The sequence below is a fragment of the Carcharodon carcharias genome, chromosome 13 (genome assembly GCF_017639515.1).
Source record: "Carcharodon carcharias isolate sCarCar2 chromosome 13, sCarCar2.pri, whole genome shotgun sequence".
In the NCBI taxonomy this organism is placed as follows: Eukaryota; Metazoa; Chordata; class Chondrichthyes; order Lamniformes; family Lamnidae; genus Carcharodon; species Carcharodon carcharias.
In genome coordinates this window covers 124,567,668-124,589,351 of record NC_054479.1, presented here as the reverse complement: position 1 = coordinate 124,589,351, position 21,684 = coordinate 124,567,668, and the positions used below count along the sequence as shown (strand labels likewise).

Below are 21,684 nucleotides of genomic sequence, written 5' to 3'. Positions count from 1 at the left end.
AGGTTATCATCAGATTAGCCACGATATCATTGAATGGTGAAGCAGGCTCAAAAGGCCAAGTTGCCTACTCCTGCTCCTAATTCAGATGTTTGTATGTACTGCAGTGTTGAGTTCTCGGTATCCGACATGAGCTTCACTTTTTAACCTTATCCTACCCTGTATGCTCCGTGACATCCAGAGGCTCCAGATTTGGGAGTCCCACCTATTGTAAGGTGTTGGGCGTGGTTTGATAGGTCTTATTAAGGTATTTGTGGTCTTAGGTAGTTCAACAGTAACTTTATTAACCACTAGAAACTATATACATAGGTACAGTAAAGGTCCAAGCTAGGAGCTGTCTTCTTGCTTACTTCTACACACAGCTCTGTGCAACGCTATACTGACCCTTTGGTGTGGGTCATGTGTTCTCTTACAACATTGTGTGGGCAGTACTGTACTTTGTTCCATGTCAACCCTTTATATGCCAGACCTTTATACTACACCTCCCCCAAGTCTTTGTCCAATGTATTTACAAGTTATCCCAGTTTACCCCATGTATGACATCATTACGATTACCCCATCTTCCCCGCTCAAGTCTGAGTTCATAGGTTCAGGCGGTCTGGAGGCCTTATAACCCTTTCGTATCTTGTTCTCACTACTGTTGGAGAAATGGTAAGCTCTGTTGCTGCAGGTAAACTTTGTTGACTTGGAGGTTATTTTGGCATCTGGGTGTTTTCTCATCCTCTTTTTCCGTTCTTTGGCATTGAATCGCTCTTTGTCGATTCCCCAATTGTAGTGACGGATGGTGGTTGGTTTATCCCGCTCTTTATGGGGCAGATGAGTTCCAGCCTTGTCTCTATAGTATTTTTTTCCCTTCTTCCTTCATCCAGCAGACCTTGATACACGCTGGGATGGAAGGTGGCTCTTCCTGCTGTGAGGGTGTGATTTGGTAATAAGCTCACCTTTTGCATTTGGCTGTGTGGTGTACCATCATCAATGGATGCTACTTGGTTCCAGCATCGCTTGTGGCACTGTCATGCCAGCTGGTTATTGTAGCATCTGCTCTGCGGTCTTAGGGTTTATCGCTCCAACTGGAGTCGGAACCGGAGGATAATGCTCTTCTCATGGCTGGTTCCTCTCTTGATTGTCATCTACTTGAGGTGCCGTGGTAACCAACGAGGGGCTTCTGGCACCTGTAACAAAAGTGGACAAACCTGCTCTTCAAAGAGAGAAGACAGTTCAGAGCTGAAGTCCCAGTCGAGAGAACCTTTCTTGTTGGAGCTCTTGGGAAGTTGTAGCTCTGTAATAATTTATGACCTTGGTCATCTTGGCATCTGCTGCCATTTTGAGGACTACAAAGGCATCTCTGGTCAAGAGAGAAAAAGATTGGTTATAGATGTCCTACATCAGCTCGAAGATTTGTTTGCTATCATACTGTAATGGTTCCGGAATTATGACTATGACCAGAAGTCAGATTCCTCTGGGCCCATAAAGTGGTGTCAGTTGTTTGTAGCCAGAAGTCTCTTAGCCACAGTTCCCTGTCCAGTAGGACCGCAACACTGGCATCCGTGTCCAACTCCAACTTTGTGAGAAGGCCATTAACTGAGAAATCCACATTCCATAACGAAGATCCAGGATCTTTGACCTCACCCAGGAAGACTGACTGTGTCCCCTCTTGGTGCCGTCTCAACCTCGTGAATCCTCTTCGGATCTTCTGTGCATTTTGATGTTTTGGCTTCGTACAGCTTCCTGAAGTGTTCAATTTAGTTATGTTAAAAGCATTGGGCTGAAATTCTCAGACATAGATCACGTTTTGCTCCAAAGCGCTGGCATGGTCAGTTTACTGGTTGGTGCAGTGTCCCTGTTTCTGCGCTCTATCATTCGCTGAACAATGGGATTTACTTTGTACCATGATTTGCTTTTCCTCCTTAATATGGATCTGTGCTGCAATCAGAATTCAGATCGCCTGACAAGCTGTATGGCTTTCTCAAGGGTTAGATCTTACTTTGCTTGAAGCATGGCAGAGAATGTGTCGTTCATCACTTGTACAACTATTCTATCCCTGATTAGTTCAGATTTGAGGTCACCATTATCACAGCCCTCAGCTGTTCTGTTTAGCTCATTAATGAAGGAGTTGGCAGGTTCTCCTAGCTGCTGCATGTTTATTAAATTTAGCGCTTTCAAGGAATTTGTTGCTTCTGAAGTTAAAATAAGCCTCGAATAATTATAAAACGTCATCAAATTTTGCAGATGATTCATTGATTCCTAGTCTCGCCATCATTTCATCGGCTTCTGGGTCTACTGAATAAAGCAATGTGTTATCTTGTTCAGCTTCTGTCTTTTTATCATTTAGCAATCATGTCTCTAAGGAATCTCTTTCACCTTAGTCCCCAATATTGTGATTGATCTGAGCCTTGGATAAGTCCAAATTGATCTGGAAGAGTAGATTTCTGATCCATGGTTAAAATTTTTAAATTGCAAGTTCAGTTTTAAGGAGTTTCTGAAAATCCAATATGGCGCCGTGTACGCTTCTGCACAAAAGGTTTTCCTACGCTTGTTGGGTTTGGCAGGCTTCACAGTAATGGTTTTCGCAATCTCAGTGTTTAAACCTTTTCAACAATGGCCACCTGGCTCGATTGGTTAGAGTCTTTCCCACTTTAGCGCTATGTTCTCGGGTCATGGAAGCATCGAATCCCAGCTTTTTCCGGGTTTTTCAGCTGCCTGCTCAGTTCCAATGAATTATTAATTATTTTTTTTTTCTCTTTGTTCAGAATGTGCTCAGCTGTCGTGCGTTCAGGCACGGGAATCAGGTTTCTCAGACTGTGATTTAAATGGCAATTTCTGGCCACTACAATATTTAACTTTCTTTCAGAGCTTGTGTTGTCCAGGAATTTTAAATTTTTAGCTTACCCCTGCTAGGTTTGCTGATCCTGCACTTGAGAAGGTGGTGTGAGCTGCTGCCTTGAACTGCTGCAGTCCATGTGGTGTAGGTACACCCACAGTGCTGTTAGGAAGGGAGTTCAAGGATTTTGTCCCAGCAACAGTGAAGGAACGGCGATATATTTCCAAGTCAGGATGGTGAGCGACTTGGAGGGGAACTTCCAGGTGCTGGTGTTTCCATTTGTCTGCTGTCCTTGTCCTTCTAGGTGATAGTGGCCATGGGTTTGGAAGGTGTTATCTAAGGAGGCTTGAAGGGTTCCTGCAGTGCATCTTGTACACACTGCTGCTACTGTGCATCGCTGGTGGAGAGAGTGAATGTTTGTGGATAGGGTGCTGGTCAAGCAGGCTCTTTGTCCTTGATGGTGCCAAGTTTCTTGAGTGTTGTTGGAGCTGCACTAAACCAGGCAAGGGGAGAGTATTCCATCACACTCCTGACTTGTGCCTTGGAGATTGTGGACAGGCTTTGGCGAATCAGGAGGTGAGTTACTCGTTGCAGGGTTCTTAGCCTCTGAACTGCTCTTGTAGTCACACTATTTATATGGCTAGTCCAGTTCAATTTCTGGTCAATGGTAACCCCCAGGATTTTGATAGTGGGGGATCCAGCGATGGTAATGCCATTGAATGTTAAGAGGCGATGATTAGATTCCCTCTCGATGGAGATGGTCATTGACTGACACTTGTGTGGCGCAAATGTTACTTGCCACTTGTCAGCCCAAGACTGGATATTGTCCAGGTCTTGCTGCATTTGGACATGGAGTGCATCAGTATCTGAGGAGTTATGAATAGTGCTGAACATTGCAATCATCAGCAAACATCCCCACTTCTGACCTTATGATGGAAGGGAGGTCATTGATGAAGCAGCTGAAGATGCTTGTGCCTAGGACACTACCCTGAGGAACTCCTGCAGTGATGTCCTGGAACTGAGATGATTGACCTCCAACAACCACAACTATCTTCCTTTGTGATAGATATGACTCCAACCAGCGGAGAGTTTTCCTCCGATTCCCATTGATTCCAATTTTGCTGGGGCTCCTTAGTGCCACATTTGGTCAAATGCTGCCTTGATGTCAAGGGCAGTCACTCTCACCTCACCTCTGGAGTTTTGCTCTTTTCTCCATGTTTGAACCAAGGCTGTAATGAGATCAGGAGCTGAGTGGCCCTGGCAGAACCCAAACTGGGCGTCAGTGACCAGGTTATTGCTAAGCAAGTGCCACTTCATAACACTGTTGATGACGCCTTCCATCACTTTACTGATGATCGAGAGTAGACTGATGGGATTGTAATTGGCCAGGCTGGACTTGTCCTGCATTTTGTGTACAGGATATGCCTGGGCAACTTTCCACATAGCTGGGTAGATGCCAGTGTAGTAGTTGTACTGGAACAGCTTGGTGAGGAGCGCAGCAGGTTCTGGAGCCCAAGTCTTTAGTACTATTGCCGGAATATTTTCAGGGCCTATAGTCTTTGCAGTACCCAACACCTTCAGCCATTTCTTGATATCATGTGGAGTGAATCAAATTAGTTGAAGACTGGCACCTGTGATGCTGGGGACCTCCGGTGGAGATCGAGATGTACCATCAGCTGGACACTTCTGGCTGAAGATTGTTGCAAATGCTTCAGCCTTATCATTTGCACTGATTTGATGGGCTTCTCCATCATTGAGGAGCCTCCTCCTCCAGCTCTTAAGAAGAGTATATGGACTCGAAACGTTAACTCTGTTTTCCTCTTCACAGATACTGCCAGACCTTATGAGTTTTTCTAGCATTTTCTGTTTTTATCCTCTTCTGGTGAATTGTTTAATTGTCCACAATCATTCACGACTGGATCCGGAAGGACTGCAGAGCTAAAGTCTGATCTGTTGGTTCTGTGATTGCTTAGCTCTGTCTATAGCTTGCTGCTTATGCTATTTGGCACAAAAGTAGTCCTGTGTTATAGCTTCACCAGGTTGACACCTCATTTTTAGGTGCGCCTGGTGCTGCTCCTAGCATGCCCTCCTCCATTCTTCATTGAGCCAGGTTGATCTCCTGGCTTGATGGTAATGGTAGAGTGGTGGATATGCCAGGTCAATAAGTTACAGATTGTATTCGAGTACAATTTTGCTTCTGTTGATGGTCCACAGCACCTCATGGTTGCCCAGTCTTGAGGTGCTAGGTCTGTTTGAAATCTAACCCATTTAACACGGTGGTAGTGCCACACAACATGATGGAAGGTATCCTCAATGTGAAGGCGGTACTTCTTCTCTATAAGGGCTGTGTGGTGGTCACTCCTGTCGATACTGTCATGGACAGATAGTGAGGATGAGGTCAAATATGCTTTTCCCTATTGTTGGTTCCATCACCAACTGCCGCAGACTTTTACTAGTAGCTATGTCCTTTAGGACTCGGCCAGCTCTGTCAGTAGTGGTGCTACTGAGCCACTCTTGGTGGTGGACATTAAAGTCCCCCACCCAGAGTACATTCCATACCTTTGCCACCCTCAGTGCTTCCTCGAAGTGATATTCAACATGGAGGAGTGAACCAGATGAGTTTTTACAACAATCGAAAATGTTTTCATGGTCATCATTAGACTTTTAATTCCAGATTTTTTATTGAATTCAAACTTCCCCATCTGTTGTGGTGGGATTCGAACCTGGGTCCCCAGAGCATCACCCGTGGATTACTAGTCCAGTGACCAATACCACTACGCATTATCCCTTTATGTGCCAGAACTTTATACTACACTACCCTTTTTTTGTGGTAGCATATTTATTCTGAACACTATCTCTTTGAATATCTCTCATTGACACTGATTTTTCTCCTATGCTGCATTTCTTTTAGGGTTTGATAGACCTTCCAGGTTAGAAAGACACTAGGCAATATGGACTGAAATATATCAAGCAACACTCCAGACTGACAGTCCACCAGCCAAATACTCCAAGCTAACAAGTACCAGCCCAATACTCCAGGTGAACAGGACTGTAGACAACATTCCAGGCCAACAGGACAATACTCTATGCTTTCATAGATGATGACAATTTGTCAGGTTCAACTTTGCCAATTCCCTGCAGAATCATCAAAATGCTTTTAAACCACAGCTCCTGCAACTGCACTACCTACCCAGATAAAAATAAAGTTCGCCAAAAACTTGTTTCAGTGACCATCAAATTTTAATTGGAGGAGTCCGTGTTTACCTCAATCAGGAAATCTCCTGTCCTGAGCCCAGCTTTCCATGCCACTCCCTCCACATCCACAGATTCCAGGTATTGCAGAGCTGGGAACGCTGGTGTGGGGGTGAACTCTTCAATTGGAGTCTCCGCTGTGGGAAAAAGAAAATTCTAAGTGAATCAATTACATTTACTCTCACCTACTTTCTCACTCAATTTTACTGCGTGCTTCTAGACCCTACATTTTCCTTGCATCTTTCATTTTGAAGCGCCTTAAGACGTTTTGCTAAGTTGTGGGTGCTATATAAATAAATGCAAGTTGTTATTGTTGTTTGGCATGATTATCGACAGATGGCTATTGGCTGAAATAAAGACGGTTACACTGAATTTTCCTAGGTCAGCTTATTGATATAAGGCTAGATATAAATTTGGAAGGATCTAACCAGCAGACTTGTGAGGAGAGCAAAACTGTGTTCAGATCAAACTTATATTGATTTTAATGAGGACTTAATTTAAAATCATCAGATGGATGAAGCAAAAGTTGAGATTTTTTTATGAACATTTATGAGACTGAGATGGAGTACGGTAGGAGGTAGCAATGGGATTAAAGTAAGGGACTGTAATGGTGTAGAATAGGGGACTGTAATGTGGTTAAAAGATGGGGCTAGAGTAGGGGACTGCGATGGAGTAGAGTATGAGATTGCAAAAGGGCTACAGTAGGGAACTATGATGAGTTAAAGTAGGGTAATGCAACGAGATGAGATAGGAAACTGTAATGGGTTAGGCTAGGTTGCAAGAGGTTGCAATTGGGTTGGAGTAGGGAACTTCAATGGGTTAGTGCAGCAGATTGCCATGCATTAGAGTAAGAGATTACAATAGGGTTAGAGTAGGAGACCACGGAGAGTTAGTGAACAGCAATATAATAGAGTAGGAGACCTCAATACCTTAGAGCCAGGTACTGCTCTAATAGTGTAGGAGACTGCAATGGGATTAGAGTAAATAACTGCGAATGAATTAGAGTATGGGACCGCAATGGTGCAGTATTGGGAAAAAGTGTAGTGTTGGGGACTGCAGTGGGGCAGAGTAGAGGACCGATATAAGGTAGCGATCAGAGATGGCCTTATGATGGGAGTGGCATTGTTAATAAGATGGCAAGGTCAAGTGGGATGGCTGTGAATATGACTCAGGAAATTCACATGGAGGGAGTGATTAAAGGAAGATAAGCAGGCAGTTAGCACAGAGAAAAGAGAGCATGATTTGAGATGGATGTTGAAATCATCAAGGATATGATGTAGTTCCGTGCCAATGCTTAGAGAGGACAGCAGTGAAGATATCTCAGTGAAATTTAATTTTAATTATACTTGTATGGCAGGGGAGAATGAGAATTTTAAATTAGGAGAGAGGGGTGGAACAATATGAGATGCTCACAGGAGAAAGTACCAGAGGAGTAGGGGTACACATGTGAATAGACATTCTGGAGGGAGATGCAGAGAGATGTGATAAGAGATAATCCACTGGCAGAGTTCACAGAGTCAGCAGTGAGAGGTGTGAGTATGTCACAGCATCTTTTGACTTCTTATCAAAAGAACTTGCATTTATATAGTGCCTTCTACATCCTAAAGGCTTCCCTGAATGTTCCAAGGTGAATTAATTGCTTTTGAAGCATAGTGACTTGTTTTGCAGGAAAACACGGCAGCACAGGAGAATCTATCAAACATCAAATGAGATGATGGGACTATTTTTGGTGGTGTTGGTTTTATTATTTGTATGTGGGATGTGGGCATCACGAGCAAGGCCAGCATTTATTGCCCATCCCTAATTGCCCTAGAGGAGATGATGGTGAGTCATCTTCTTGAAATGCTGCAGTTGTTGTAGCGTAGGTATATCTACAGTGCTGTTAGGTAGGGGGTTCCAGATTTTCAACCCAGTGATGATGAAGGAAAGCCAATATATTTCCAAGTCAAGATGAATGCCATTTGGAGGAAAACTTGTAGGTGATATTCCCATGTGCCTGCTGCCCTTCTAGGTGGTAAAGGTCACGGCTTTGAAAGATGATTTCAGAGAAGCCTTAGCAAGGTTTTGCAGTGCATCATGTAGATGGTACATTCTACTGCCATTCTGCATCAGTGGTGGAGAGAGTGAATGTTTTGTTACAAACACAAGGTTTTATAAGATTATTAAAAAAAAGTTCTGTCGAAGGGTCATGAGGACTCGAAACGTCAACTCTTTTCTTCTCCGCCGATGCTGCCAGACCTGCTGAGTTTTTCCAGGTAATTCTGTTTTTGTTTTTTTATAAGATTATTATCGTTTGGGGCTGTGCCTTTACTTTCGGATAAATTGGAAGAATGATGGGTCATGTAACCTGTTCTGAATTCTGCTGACAGCAAGCCTGGGTGGCTTAGTTGTTCAAGGTTAAAAGGAAGCCTGGGTTTTTTTTTACTGGGAAGAAGGTGCAAGGTGTTCATACCTGTAGTCTATGGAAAAAGTATCTCCACTGACAGTGGATAAACTGTTAGTCTCCAAAGTCCCAAGAAGGTGTTAGGAAAATCAGGTTTTGTAAATGGTTATACTTTAAACTGTCAATTTAGATGGATAGAAATATAGAATAAAGTTGGAAGTCCAAATGATATCTAATTAGCATTTCTACCTGCCTACATAGCCCATGTGATTCACTTTGTCATGGAGGTGGATTTGAGAGAGGAAGAGTACATGGGAAGCCATTGAAGGATTAAGTTACATATTACCCTAAAAATGTCACTGAGCTTCAGGGACAGGTTAAATCTGCAAGAATCTGAGAGGGAGAGGGAGAGAAAGTGAGAGATAGGGAGGGGGAGGGAAGGAGAGAGAGGAAGAGGGAAGGGGGGAGGAATGGAGGGAAGGAGGGAGGGAGAGAGGGTGACGAGGAGGAAGAGAGGGAGAGAGAGAGAGAGAAAGAGAGAGATAGAGAGACCCAAGAGAGAGAGGCAACAAGACTCTGTGGTTCGTCACAGAAGAATGTGGGTGGTAGCTCAGGCTTGGATTGAAGAGCCCACGGTCATGAAGATTTAAACAAAGCTGTAAGATTCACTTAGCTTGAGCCAAAAAGGGGGGATCTCCAGGTAACCTACAATTTGAAAGTCAGTTCAAGGAGTAGAAGTTATCTGGCTGGAAAAGGGAAAAGGAACCAAGAATCACGTTGGGCTGATTCCTGGATAATGAAGTGTCCACTTAAGGGACAAAGTAATGAATAATCATGAAGGGAGATTTTCAGTCGCTTTAAATGTTAAATAGGGATCTTTTCTGTAGTTTAGAATATAAGTCGCCAATTGAAATAGTATTTCATTCAATGTTGTTTTTAGTGTGTGTGTTACAGTAAAAGTCTTGTTGTACAATTCCTTTAAGTTTAAAATTTATTTTTAAAAGTTAATTGTCTCTATGGGGATTGTAACAGTTTAAGGTAGTCAATGGAGTTCCAATCAAGTGGGCTGTCTTTTCTTGCGTGGAGTTGAGGTTCTTGATTGTTGCTGTACTGGCACTCATCCAGGCAAGTGCAGAGTATTCCATCACATTCCTGATTTATATCTTATGAATGGTGGAAAGGCTTTGCGGAGTCAGGTGATGAGCTACTCAAGGCAGAATACCCAGTCTCTGACCTGTTCTTGTAACCCCAGAATTTATGTGGATGGTCCAGTTAAGTTTCTGGTCAATGGTGATCCCCAGGATAGTGATGGTAGGAGATTCATTGATGGTAATGCCGTTGAATGTCAAGGAGAAGTGGTTAGACTCTCTTGTTGGAGATGGTCATTGCCTGGCACTCATGGGATAGGAATGTTACTTTCCACTTATCAGCCCCAAGCCTGAATACTATCTAGATTTTGCTGCATTCGGACGTGGATTGCTTCATTTTCAATGGAGGTGCGAATGGAACTGAATATAGTGCAGTCATCAATGAAATGTCCTTACTTCTGACCATATAATGGAGGGAAGGTCATTGATGAAGCAGCTGAAGATGATTGGGTCTAGGACACTACCTTGAGGAACTCCTACAGTAATATCCTGGGCTGAGATGATTGGCCTCTAACAATCACAACAATTGCCCTTTGCGCTAGTTATGAATCCAGTCACTGAAGAGTTTTCACCCTGATTCCCACTAAACGACTTGAGTTTTACTGGGGCTCCTTGGTGCCATACTCAATCATAAACTGCCTTGATATCAAGGGCAGTCATCACTTTCATTTCACTTTTGGAATGCAGCTTCCTCCTTGTTTTGACCAAGGCTGTAATGAGGAGCTGAGTCATCCTGGTAGAACTCAAACTGGGCATCAGTGAGTACCACTTGATAAACACTGTTGACCTGATATGATCGAAAGCAGATTGCTGAGGTGGTTCATGGGCAATACGGATTTGTCCTGCTTTTTGAAGACATGGCATATTTGGGCATTTCCACTTGATCCAGCGGATGCCAAATTGTAGCAGTGTTTGTTGAGGGATGACATTTGGCCAGAACATTTGGAGAACACATTACAAGCAACAGTGTTTCCAAACAAGACAAGTTGCGGACATCAAGAAAGCTGAGGAACGGTTCCTTTGGGACTGTAGCTAGAGCCAAGTCCATGACATCAAGGCAGGCTTAGTTATGGAGCAGGCCCGGAGGAAGATTGGAGAGCAATTGAGTTGGGGGACTCTATAGAGGAACTGACGGGCTTTTCTGTGGCTGCAGACGTGAATCCAGGGTGGTATGTTGTCTCCCTTGTGCCAGGGTCAGGGATGTCATTGAGCAGCTACAGAGCACTCTGAGGGGGGGAAGGGTGAACAGCCAGCAGGTATAGTCCATATAGGTGCCAATGACATAGGCAGAATGAGGGATGAGGTCCTGCAGGTGGTTTTAGGGAGTTAGGAACGAAACTAGCAAGCAGGAGCTCAAAGGTAACAATCTCTGAATTATTCCTGGTGCCACGCATTAGTGAGTATAGAAATAGGAGGCTGGAGCAGATGAATGTATGGCTAGAGATTTGGTGCAGGAGGGAGGGCTTTAGATTCCTGGGATTTGGTTCTGAGGAAGATGGGACCTGTACAGGCTGGACAGGTTGCACCTGAACAGAGCTGGGACCAATGCCCTTGCAGCACGGTTTGCTAGTGCTATTGCAGAAGGTTTAAACTAACTTGGCAGGGGCATGGGTATTAGCAGATAACATTCAAGAGGAAAAACAGGGTGCACAAAGAATTGGGAAAGACAGATAGTGCTAGAGTAAGTAATAGTAAGGCACTATGTGGGGTAAGAGGAAGTGCAATAGAGCCTAAATTAGGTTTTCTGCGCACGTTTGTGAAAGCACAGAATGTGCTAAATAAGGCTGGTATGTTGCAGGCACAGATAGCCATGTGGGAATATGATGTCATGGGGATAACAGAGACCTGGCTCAAAGAAAGGACAGGATGCTAAATATTCCTGGGTGTTCAGGAGAGATAGGGAAGAAAGGAAGGAAGGGTGGCAATATTGATTAAGGAGAATATTACTGGAGAGAGATGTCCTAGAGGGGTCAAGGACAGAATCTATTTGATTAGAACTAAGGAACAATGGAAGTACCGTTGCACTAATGGATGTATTATATCAGCCACCAACTAATGGGAAAGATATGGGCCAGGATTTTACAGCCCTGCCACAGTGTGTCTCCCCCACCGCCCCGGCGGATGTGGAGAGCTATTTAAATCTCCATTCAGTTTGGCAGGACTGTAATATCCTGCTGGGCAGGAGGGGCCATAAAATCCTGGCCATAAAGAAACAAATTTGCAAAGACATTACACAGAGGTGCAAAGTTCATAGAGTAGTTATAATGGGGAACTTGGACAATTAATATGGATTATGGTGTAAAGGGCAGAGATAGGGGAGACTTCCTGAAGCACATTCAGATGAATTTTGTAGATTAGTATGTTTCCAGTCCAATGAAAAAGGGGGGATTGCCGGATCTGGATCTGGATCTGGGAATGATGCGGGACAACAGGATCAAGTGTCAGTAGGGGACAGGGGTCATAGTATTAAAAAGTTTATGTTAACTATGGAAAAGAACTAGGAGAAATCCAGAGTAAAAAAATGAATTGGGAGAGGGCCAATTTCAATGGGGTGAGAACGGATTCTGGTCCAAGTAAATTGGAATCAAACATTTCCAGGCAAAACTGTAATTGAACAATGGACTGTCTTTAAAGAGGAGCAAGTTCAGGTACAATTGAAGCATATTCCCAGGTGAGGAAGAAAGGTAGGACAAACAAAGCCACAGTCCCTGGATTAAAAATGATGAAAGCATGGTGAAGCAGGAAAAGGGTATGCATAACAAAGGTCAGGTTCATAATACAAGTGAGATCAAGACTGAATATAGGAAGTTAAGTGGGAAAATGAAAAGAAGAAATGAGAAGGAGTATGAGAAGGGATTGATAGCCAACATAAAAGGGAATCTAAAAGTTTTCTATAAACATGTAAATAGTGAAAAGGAGTTAACAGGAAGAATAAGGTGGATTAGAGCCCAAAATGGGAATTTACGGTGGAGGCAAACGGCATGGTTGAGATACTAAGTGAGTAATTAACATCTGACTTTACAAAGGAAGAAGATGCTGCCAAAGTTGTACTGAAAGAGAAGGTGGTTGAGATACTAGATGGGCTAAAAATTGATAGAAAAGGTATTAGAAAGGTTGGCTGTACTAACAGTTGATAAGCCACCAGGATTGGATCAGATGAATCTGTGGATGTTGTGGGGAGTAAGGCTGGAAATTGCAGAGGCACTAGCCATAATCTTCCAATCCTCCTTAGATAAAGGGGTGGTACTGAGGACTGGAGAATTGCAAATGTTAAACCCTTGTTCAAAATAGGTTGTAAGGATAGGCCCAATAACTACAGCCAGTCAGTTTAACCATTCCGGGAGGAAAATTATTAGAAACTGAGACAAAATTAACAAGTCATTTGGACAAATGTGGATTAATTAAGGGAAGCCAGTATGGATTTGTTAAGCGAAAATTACATTTAACTAACTTGCTTGAGTTTTTTGATGAGTTGACAGAAATGGCTGATGAGGGTAATATAGTTGATGTGGTGTACATGGACCTCCAAAAGGTATTTGATAAAGTGACACATAACAAGCTTGTAAGCAAAGTTGAAGCCCATGGAATAAAAGGGACAACAGTAGCATGGATACAAAGTTGGATGAGTGATAGCAAACAGAGAGTAGCAGTGAATGGTAGTTTCTCAGGTTGGAGTAAGGTATACAGTGGGGTTCCTCAGGGATAAGATAAAATAAAAGATACAATTCTAAAATGAGTACAGGAGCAGAGAGAGCTTGTGGTATATGTGCATGGATCATTGAAGGTGGTAGGACAGGTTGAGAAAGTGGTTAATAAGGCATACGGGATTCTGAGCTTCATAAGCAGAGGCAAAATATACAAAAATTAAGGAAGTTATGATGAACCTTTATAAAATGCTGATTTAGGCTCAGCTGGAGTATTTTATTAAATTCAGGACACCACACTTTAAGAACGATGGGAAGGCATTGCAGAGGTGCAGAAAAGATTCCAAAGAATTGTTCCGAGGATGAGGGACTTCAGTTATGAGGGTAAACTGGAGAAGCTGGGGTTGTGCTCCTTAAAGATGAGAAAGTTGAGAGCAGATTTAACACACGTGTTCAAAATCACGAGAGGTCTGGGCAGAATAGGCCTAAAAATGTGGTGTCAACCTGGTGATGCTACGACACGGACTACTTGAATGCCAAACAGCAAAAGCAGCATGCACTAGAAAGAGCTAAGCGTTCCAACAACCAATGGATCAGATCTAAGTTCTTCAGTACTGCCACATTCAGTCGTGAATGCTGATGGACAATTAAAAACTAACCAGAGGAGGAGGCTCCACAAATATCCACATCCTCAATGATGGGTGAGCCCAGCACACCAGTGAAAATGACAAGACTGAAGCATTTGCAACCATGCTCAGCCAGAAGTGTCGGCTAAATGATCCTTCATCTCGGCCTCCTCCAGAGGTCCCCAGCATCACAGATGTCAGTCTTCAGCCAATTTAATTCACTCTACATGATTTGAAAAATGGCTGAAGGCTCTGGATACTGGAAAGACCATGGGCCCTGACAACATTCCGGCAGTAGCACTGAAGACTTGTGCTCTAGAACTTGCCAACCAGTTCCAGTACAGCTACAACCCTGGCATCTACCTGATGATGTGGAAAATTGCCGAGGTATGTCCTGTCTATAAAAAGCAGGGCAAATCCAACTCAGTCAATTACCGCCACATCAGTCTATTTCTGATATTAGCAACGTGATGGAAGGTACCACTGACAGTGTGATCAAATGACACTTACGTAGCCATAACCTGCTCACTGACGCTCAGTTTGGGTTCTGCCAGGGTCACTCAGCTCTTGGAATCATTATAGCCTTGGTTCAAACATGGACAAAAGAACTAAATTCAAGAGGTGATGTAAGAGTGATTGATTGCCCTTGACATCAAGGCAGCATTTGACCAAATGTGGCTTCAAGGAGTCCTAGCAAAACTGAAGTCAATGGGGAAAACACTTCTCTGGTTGGAGTCATACCTAATACAAAGGAAGATGGTTGTGATTGTTTAAGGTTAATTATCTCAGTCCAAGGACATTGCTGCAAGAGTTCCTCAGGGCAACATCCTAGGCCCAACCATCTTCAGCTGCTTCATCAATGACCTTCCCTCCATCATATGGTCAGAAGTGGGGATGTTCACTGATGATTGCACATTATGCAGCACCATTTGTGACTCCTCAGATACTGAAATGGTCCGTGTCCATATACAGCAAGACTTGGGCAATATTCAGGCTTGGGCTGGTAAACGGCAAGTAACATTTGCACCACACAAGTTCCAAGCAATGAGCATCTCCAACAAGAGAGAATCTAACCATCTCCCCTTGACATTCAATGGCATCACTATCGCTGAATCCCCCACTATTAACATCCTGGGGTGGCTGGGGGGAGGTTACCATTGACCAGAAATCTAACTGGACCAGCCATATAAATACTTTGGCTACAACAGCAGGTCAGAGGCTGGGAACTCTGTGGTGAGTAACTCACCTCCTGACTCCCCAAAGCCTGTCCATCTACAAGGCATAAGTTAGCAGTGTGATAGAATACTTTCCGATTATCTGGATGAGTGCAGCTTCAACAACACTCAAGAAGCTCGGCACCATTCAGGATGAAGCAGCCTGCTTGATTGGCACCCAGTCCACCACAATAAACATTCACTTCCTTCACCACCGATGCACAGTGGCAGCACAGTGCACCATCTACAAGATGCACTGCACCAATTCATTAAGCCTCCTTCGATAGCACCTTCCAAACCTGCGACCTCTACCACCTAGAAAGACAAAGGCAGCAGATGCATAGCAACTTCACCACCTGTAAGTTCCCCTCCAAGCCACACACTGTTCTGACTTAGAACAATATCGCTGTTCCTTCATTGTCGTTAGGTCATAATGCTGGAACTCCCTTCCTAACAGCACTGTGAGTGTGCTGAAACCACATGGACTGTAGTGGTTCAACGCTATCTTCTCAAGGGCAATTAGGGATGGGTAACAAATGCTGGGCTAGTTAGCAAAACTCACATCCCATGAATGAACAAATAAAAATAAAGAAGTCCTTACTTTTTTGATGTCACACTTGGCATTTAACAGTATAACAAAAAGCACAAGGCTTATCATAGCTTGACAGAGCATAAATGCAATAAAAGTGCTTGAAATGTTGTGACCTTTACAGGGAACACTACCATTCAAAGGTTTAAGAGTACAATGATCCTCTCAGGCCGGTTCTAAATAGTTTTATAGAGAGCATCAAGCTCAGGAAATGGGAAAAGCAAGCAAGCAATTACACCTAGGCAGCAAAAGTCCATAGCATTAAATGTGTGTGACTGTACTTCATTCCAAGAGTCAGAGATTTCTATTGAATGGTCACTATTCTGATATCAGCAGGATAACTCAGAATGGCCCTGTGGCCAGGTCTCCATTCTTATCACCACATCATACTCCCACGTGGCTATCTGTGCCTGTATCTTACCAACCCTATTTAAAACATTCGTGCATTCACATACATGCACAGTGAACGTAATTTAGATCTTATTGCATTTCCTCTCACTGACCCCACTGAATACCTTACTATTTCTTACTCTAGTGCTATCTGTTTCTTCCAATTCTTTGTGCACCATGTTTTTTCTCTCCAATGTTACCTTCTGGTTCCCAACTCCCTACCAAGTGAGTTTAAACCCTCCCCAATAGCATGAGCAAACTTTCCCACAAGAATATTAGTCCCAGCTCTGTTCAGGTGCAATCCATCTGACCTGTATAGGTCCGATCTCTCACAAAACCAATATCAATGTACAAGGAATCGAAAGCCCTTCCTCTTACACCATGTCACCAGCCGTTCCAAGAGTCATAGATTTCCATTGGTGGGGAGTATTCTGATATCTAAGTTTTACCAAGAACAGTCCTATGGTCACTTCCAATTCAGAGCAGATCAGTGTGCCTTCCTGATCTCAATTCTGATTTTTGGTGCATGGCTCACAGGAACGATGACACAGAGATGGACAGTGTGGCTAAATAGTGGCCAGTGATTAACAATGACTCTCAAGCTCAGTTCTCATTTACATCTGTTTTGCAGACAAAGTTGAACCCTAGCAGGCGCCTTGAACAGAAAAGGCAGAGTAGCAAAGGTCACACTATTTCAGAGTGGTCATCCCTTTACCTGGAAAGCCTGTGTTCCACTGACTCCAGCCAGTAACTCCTGACAACGGCCCTTGCTCGAGGTTACAAGTGAAGGCCAAAGGCAGACACAGCAGAAGAGGAGAAAATTCCCCAACAGTGTTAAATGGGGATAACTACGATCTCAGAAATCGTCAGCTAAGAGCAATACAATATCTGGGATGTGAGTTGGTTTCCCCTCAAAATCACTCTTCAACATTTTATTTTGCAAAGAGACAGAATGCACGTGGGGGCATTTGAAAACTCCATTAGAGCCGGTCCAATCCTGCATTTCTAGTTTACAGGTTGACACATTGCTGCCAAATTATTACGTAATTTTAATAAAAGTATACAAAGTATGCTGCCTAACCACTAATATCTCATGATTTCTTCAGTGGCTGCTGGCTGGCTGGATATTTGCTCACTATTTGCATTTGGCGAAGCTATCCCAGCCAAAGCACGATTCTGTTTGTTTGATTTAACCAGAGTCTAGTAACCCACTGAAAAGTTTCAAACCTCAGATTTTGTTGGGCCGGAGACTGGTTCAGGAATGCAAATGGCATCATTAGTTCCCAGCAGTATCTGTCAGGTACCAATGCTCACTGAGGAGGTTGTTCCAGAGATGCTATCTGTCCTCGAAAATTCCGTTGATGTGACTGAGGCACAGGTTTTCATATCTGATTCTCAGCCTGTGCTGAATCTCACCAATTCAACGTCCCACTCACCATGCCCAACATACGACTACCTACCTCAAAAACCCACTCACCAAGCCTGACACCTCACTCACCCAGTCCAATACCTCCTTCATTCAGTCCAAGATCCAACACACACAGCCAAGTACCTAAATCAGCCAGACCAACATTCAGCTCACCCAGCCCAACATCCAACTCACGCAGACCAAGATCCAACTTACCTAGCGCAAAATCCAACTCACCCAGACCAACATCCAAGCTCACCCAGCCCAACATCAACTCACGCAGGCCAACATCAACTCACCCAGCCCAACATCCAACTCACTCAGCCCAACATCAACTCACTCAGCCCAACATCAACTCACGCAGGCCAACATCAACTCACTCAGCCCAACATCAACTCACTCAGCCCAACATCCAAGCTCACCCAGCCCAACATCAACTCACGCAGGCCAACATCAACTCACCCAGCCCAACATCCAACTCACTCAGCCCAACATCAACTCACGCAGGCCAACATCAACTCACTCAGCCCAACATCAACTCACGCAGGCCAACATCAACTCACTCAGCCCAACATCAACTCACTCAGCCCAACATCCAAGCTCACCCAGCCCAACATCAACTCACGCAGGCCAACATCAACTCACCCAGCCCAACATCCAACTCACTCAGCCCAACATCAACTCACGCAGGCCAACATCAACTCACTCAGCCCAACATCAACTCACGCAGGCCAACATCAACTCACTCAGCCCAACATCAACTCACTCAGCCCAACATCCAACTCACCCAGCCCAACATCAACTCACTCAGCCCAACATCCAACTCACTCAGCCCAACATCAACTCACGCAGGCCAACATCAACTCACTCAGCCCAACATCAACTCACGCAGGCCAACATCAACTCACCCAGCCCAACATCCAACTCACTCAGCCCAACATCAACTCACGCAGGCCAACATCAACTCACTCAGCCCAACATCAACTCACGCAGGCCAACATCAACTCACTCAGCCCAACATCAACTCACTCAGCCCAACATCCAACTCACCCAGCCCAACATCAACTCACTCAGCCCAACATCCAACTCACTCAGCCCAACATCAACTCACGCAGGCCAACATCAACTCACTCAGCCCAACATCAACTCACGCAGGCCAACATCAACTCACTCAGCCCAACATCAACTCACTCAGCCCAACATCCAAGCTCACCCAGCCCAACATCAACTCACGCAGGCCAACATCAACTCACCCAGCCCAACATCCAACTCACTCAGCCCAACATCAACTCACGCAGGCCAACATCAACTCACTCAGCCCAACATCAACTCACGCAGGCCAACATCAACTCACTCAGCCCAACATCAACTCACTCAGCCCAACATCCAACTCACCCAGCCCAACATCAACTCACTCAGCCCAACATCCAACTCACCCAGCCCAACATCCAACTCACCCAGCCCAAAATCCAACTCACCCAGACCAACATCCAAGCTCACACAGCCCAACATCCAACTCATGCAGACCAAGATCCAACTCACCCAGTCCAACATCAACTCACCCAGCCCAACATCCAACTCACCCAGCCCAACATCCAACTCACCCAGTCCAACATCCAACTCACCCAGCCCAACATCAACTCACTCAGCCCAACATCCAACTCACCCAGCCCAACATCCAACTCACCCAGTCCAACATCCAACTCACCCAGCCCAACATCAACTCACGCAGGCCAACATCAACTCACCCAGTCCAACATCCAACTCACCCAGCCCAACATCAACTCACCCAGTCCAACATCCAACTCACCCAGCCCAACATCAACTCACTCAGCCCAACATCCAACTCACCTGGCCCAACATCAACTCACATGGCCAAATATCAACTCACCCGGCCAAATATCAACTCACCCAGCCCAACATCCAACTAACCCAGCCCAACATCTACTCACCCGGCCCAACATCAACTCACTCAGCCCAACATCCAACTCACCCAGCCCAACATCCAACTCACCCAGTCCAACATCCAACTCACCCAGCCCAACATCAACTCACGCAGGCCAACATCAACTCACCCAGTCCAACATCCAACTCACCCAGCCCAACATCAACTCACCCAGTCCAACATCCAACTCGCCCAGCCCAACATCAACTCACCCAGCCCAACATCAACTCACCTGGCCCAACATCAACTCACATGGCCAAATATCAACTCACCCGGCCAAATATCAACTCACCCAGCCCAACATCCAACTAACCCAGCCCAACATCTACTCACCCGGCCCAACATCAACTCACTTGGCCCAACATCAACTCAGCCGGCAAAACATCAACTCAGCCGGCCAAACATCAACTCACCCGGCCAAACATCAACTCACCCGGCCAAACATCAACTCACCCGGCCAAACATCAACCCACCCAGCCCAACATCAACCCACCCAGCCCAACATCAATTCACCCAGCTCAACATCAACTCACTCAGACAAACATCCAATTCACCCAGCCTAGTACCTACCTCATCCAGCCCAAAATCCAACTCACCCAGCTCAACATCTAACTCACACAGCCCAACATCTTATTCACCCAGCCCAACATCCAATTCACTCATCCCAGCAACTCCCTCATCCAGCCCAACATCCCACTCACCCAGCCCAACATCCAATTCACTGAGCCCAGTAACTCCCTCATCCAGCCCAACATCCAACTCGCCCAACCCAACATCCAACTCACCCAGCCCAACAGCCAACTCACCCAGCCCAACATCCAACTCACCCAGCCCAACATCCAACTCACCCAGCCCAACATCCAACTCACCCAGCCCAACAGCCAACTCACCCAGCCCAACATGCAGCTCACCCAGCCCAACATTCAGCTCACCCAGCCCAACATCCAACTCACCCAGCCCAACATCCAACTCACCCAGCCCAACATCCAACTCACCCAGCCCAACATCCAACTCACCCAGCCCAACATCCAACTCACCCAGCCCAACATCCAACTCACCCAGCCCAACATCCAACTCACCCAGCCCAACATCCAACTCACCCAGCCCAACATCCAACTCACCCAGACCAACATCCAACTCCCCCAGCCCAACATCCAACTCACCCAGCCCAACATCCAACTCACCCAGCCTAACATGCAGCTCACCAAGCCCAGTGCCTCCCTCATCCAGCCTAACATACAACTCACCAGCTCAATATCCAACTAACCCAGCCCAACATCAATTCACTCAGCCCAACATCAACTCACTCAGCCCAACATCAACTCACCCTGCCCAATAGCAACTCACCCAACCCAACATAAACTCATCCAGCCTAACATCAACTCTTCCAGCGCAAAATTTAACTCATCCAGCCTAACGTCAACTCATCCAGCCGAACAGCCAATTCACAAGCTCAACATCCAACTAACCCAGCCCAACATCAATTCATCCAGGCCAACATCTACTCACTCAGCTCAACATCAACTCACTCAGGCCAACATCAACTCACTCGGGCCAACATCAACTCACTCGGGCCAACATCAACTCACTCAGGCCAACATCAACACACTCAGCCCAACATCAACTCACCCAACCCAAGATCAACTCATCCAGCCTAACATCAACTCATCCAGCCTAACATCAACTCATCCAGTCCAACATTTAACTCAACCAGCCCAACATCAACTCACCCAGCCCAACATCTAACTCACCCAGCCAAACATCAACTCATCCAGCCCAACATCCAATTCACTCAGCCCAGTACCTCCCTCATTCAGCCCAACATCCAACTCACCCAGCCCAACATCAACTCACCCAGCCCAACATTCAACTCCCCCAGCCCAACATTCAACTCCCCCAGCCCAACATTCAACTCCCCCAGCCCAACATCCAACTCACCCAGCCCAACATTCACCTCACTCAGCCCAACATCCAACTCACCCAGCCCAACATCCAACTCACCCAGCCCAACATCCAACTCACCCAGTCCAACATCCAACTCATCCAGCCCAACATGCAGCTCACCGAGCCCAGTGCCTCCCTGATTCAGCCCAAAATCAACTCACCCGGCCCAACATCAACTCACCCGGCCCAACATCAACTCACCCAGCCCAACATCCAACTCACCCAGTCCAACATCCAACTCATCCAGCCCAACATGCAGCTCACCGAGCCCAGTGCCTCCCTGATTCAGCCCAAAATCAACTCACCCGGCCCAACATCAACTC

General features: G+C 45.4%; 1 protein-coding gene across 1 annotated transcript in view; it reads right to left on the bottom strand.

Moving 5' to 3' along the window:
• Positions 1–21,684, bottom strand: part of shank3a (SH3 and multiple ankyrin repeat domains 3a) — a 773,648-nt gene that overhangs the window by 210,334 nt on the left and 541,630 nt on the right. The window contains exon 19 of the mRNA XM_041203533.1: positions 6,083–6,207. Coding sequence (XP_041059467.1) covers positions 6,083–6,207 — 125 coding nt within the window. The remainder of the gene's footprint in view (positions 1–6,082; positions 6,208–21,684) is intronic.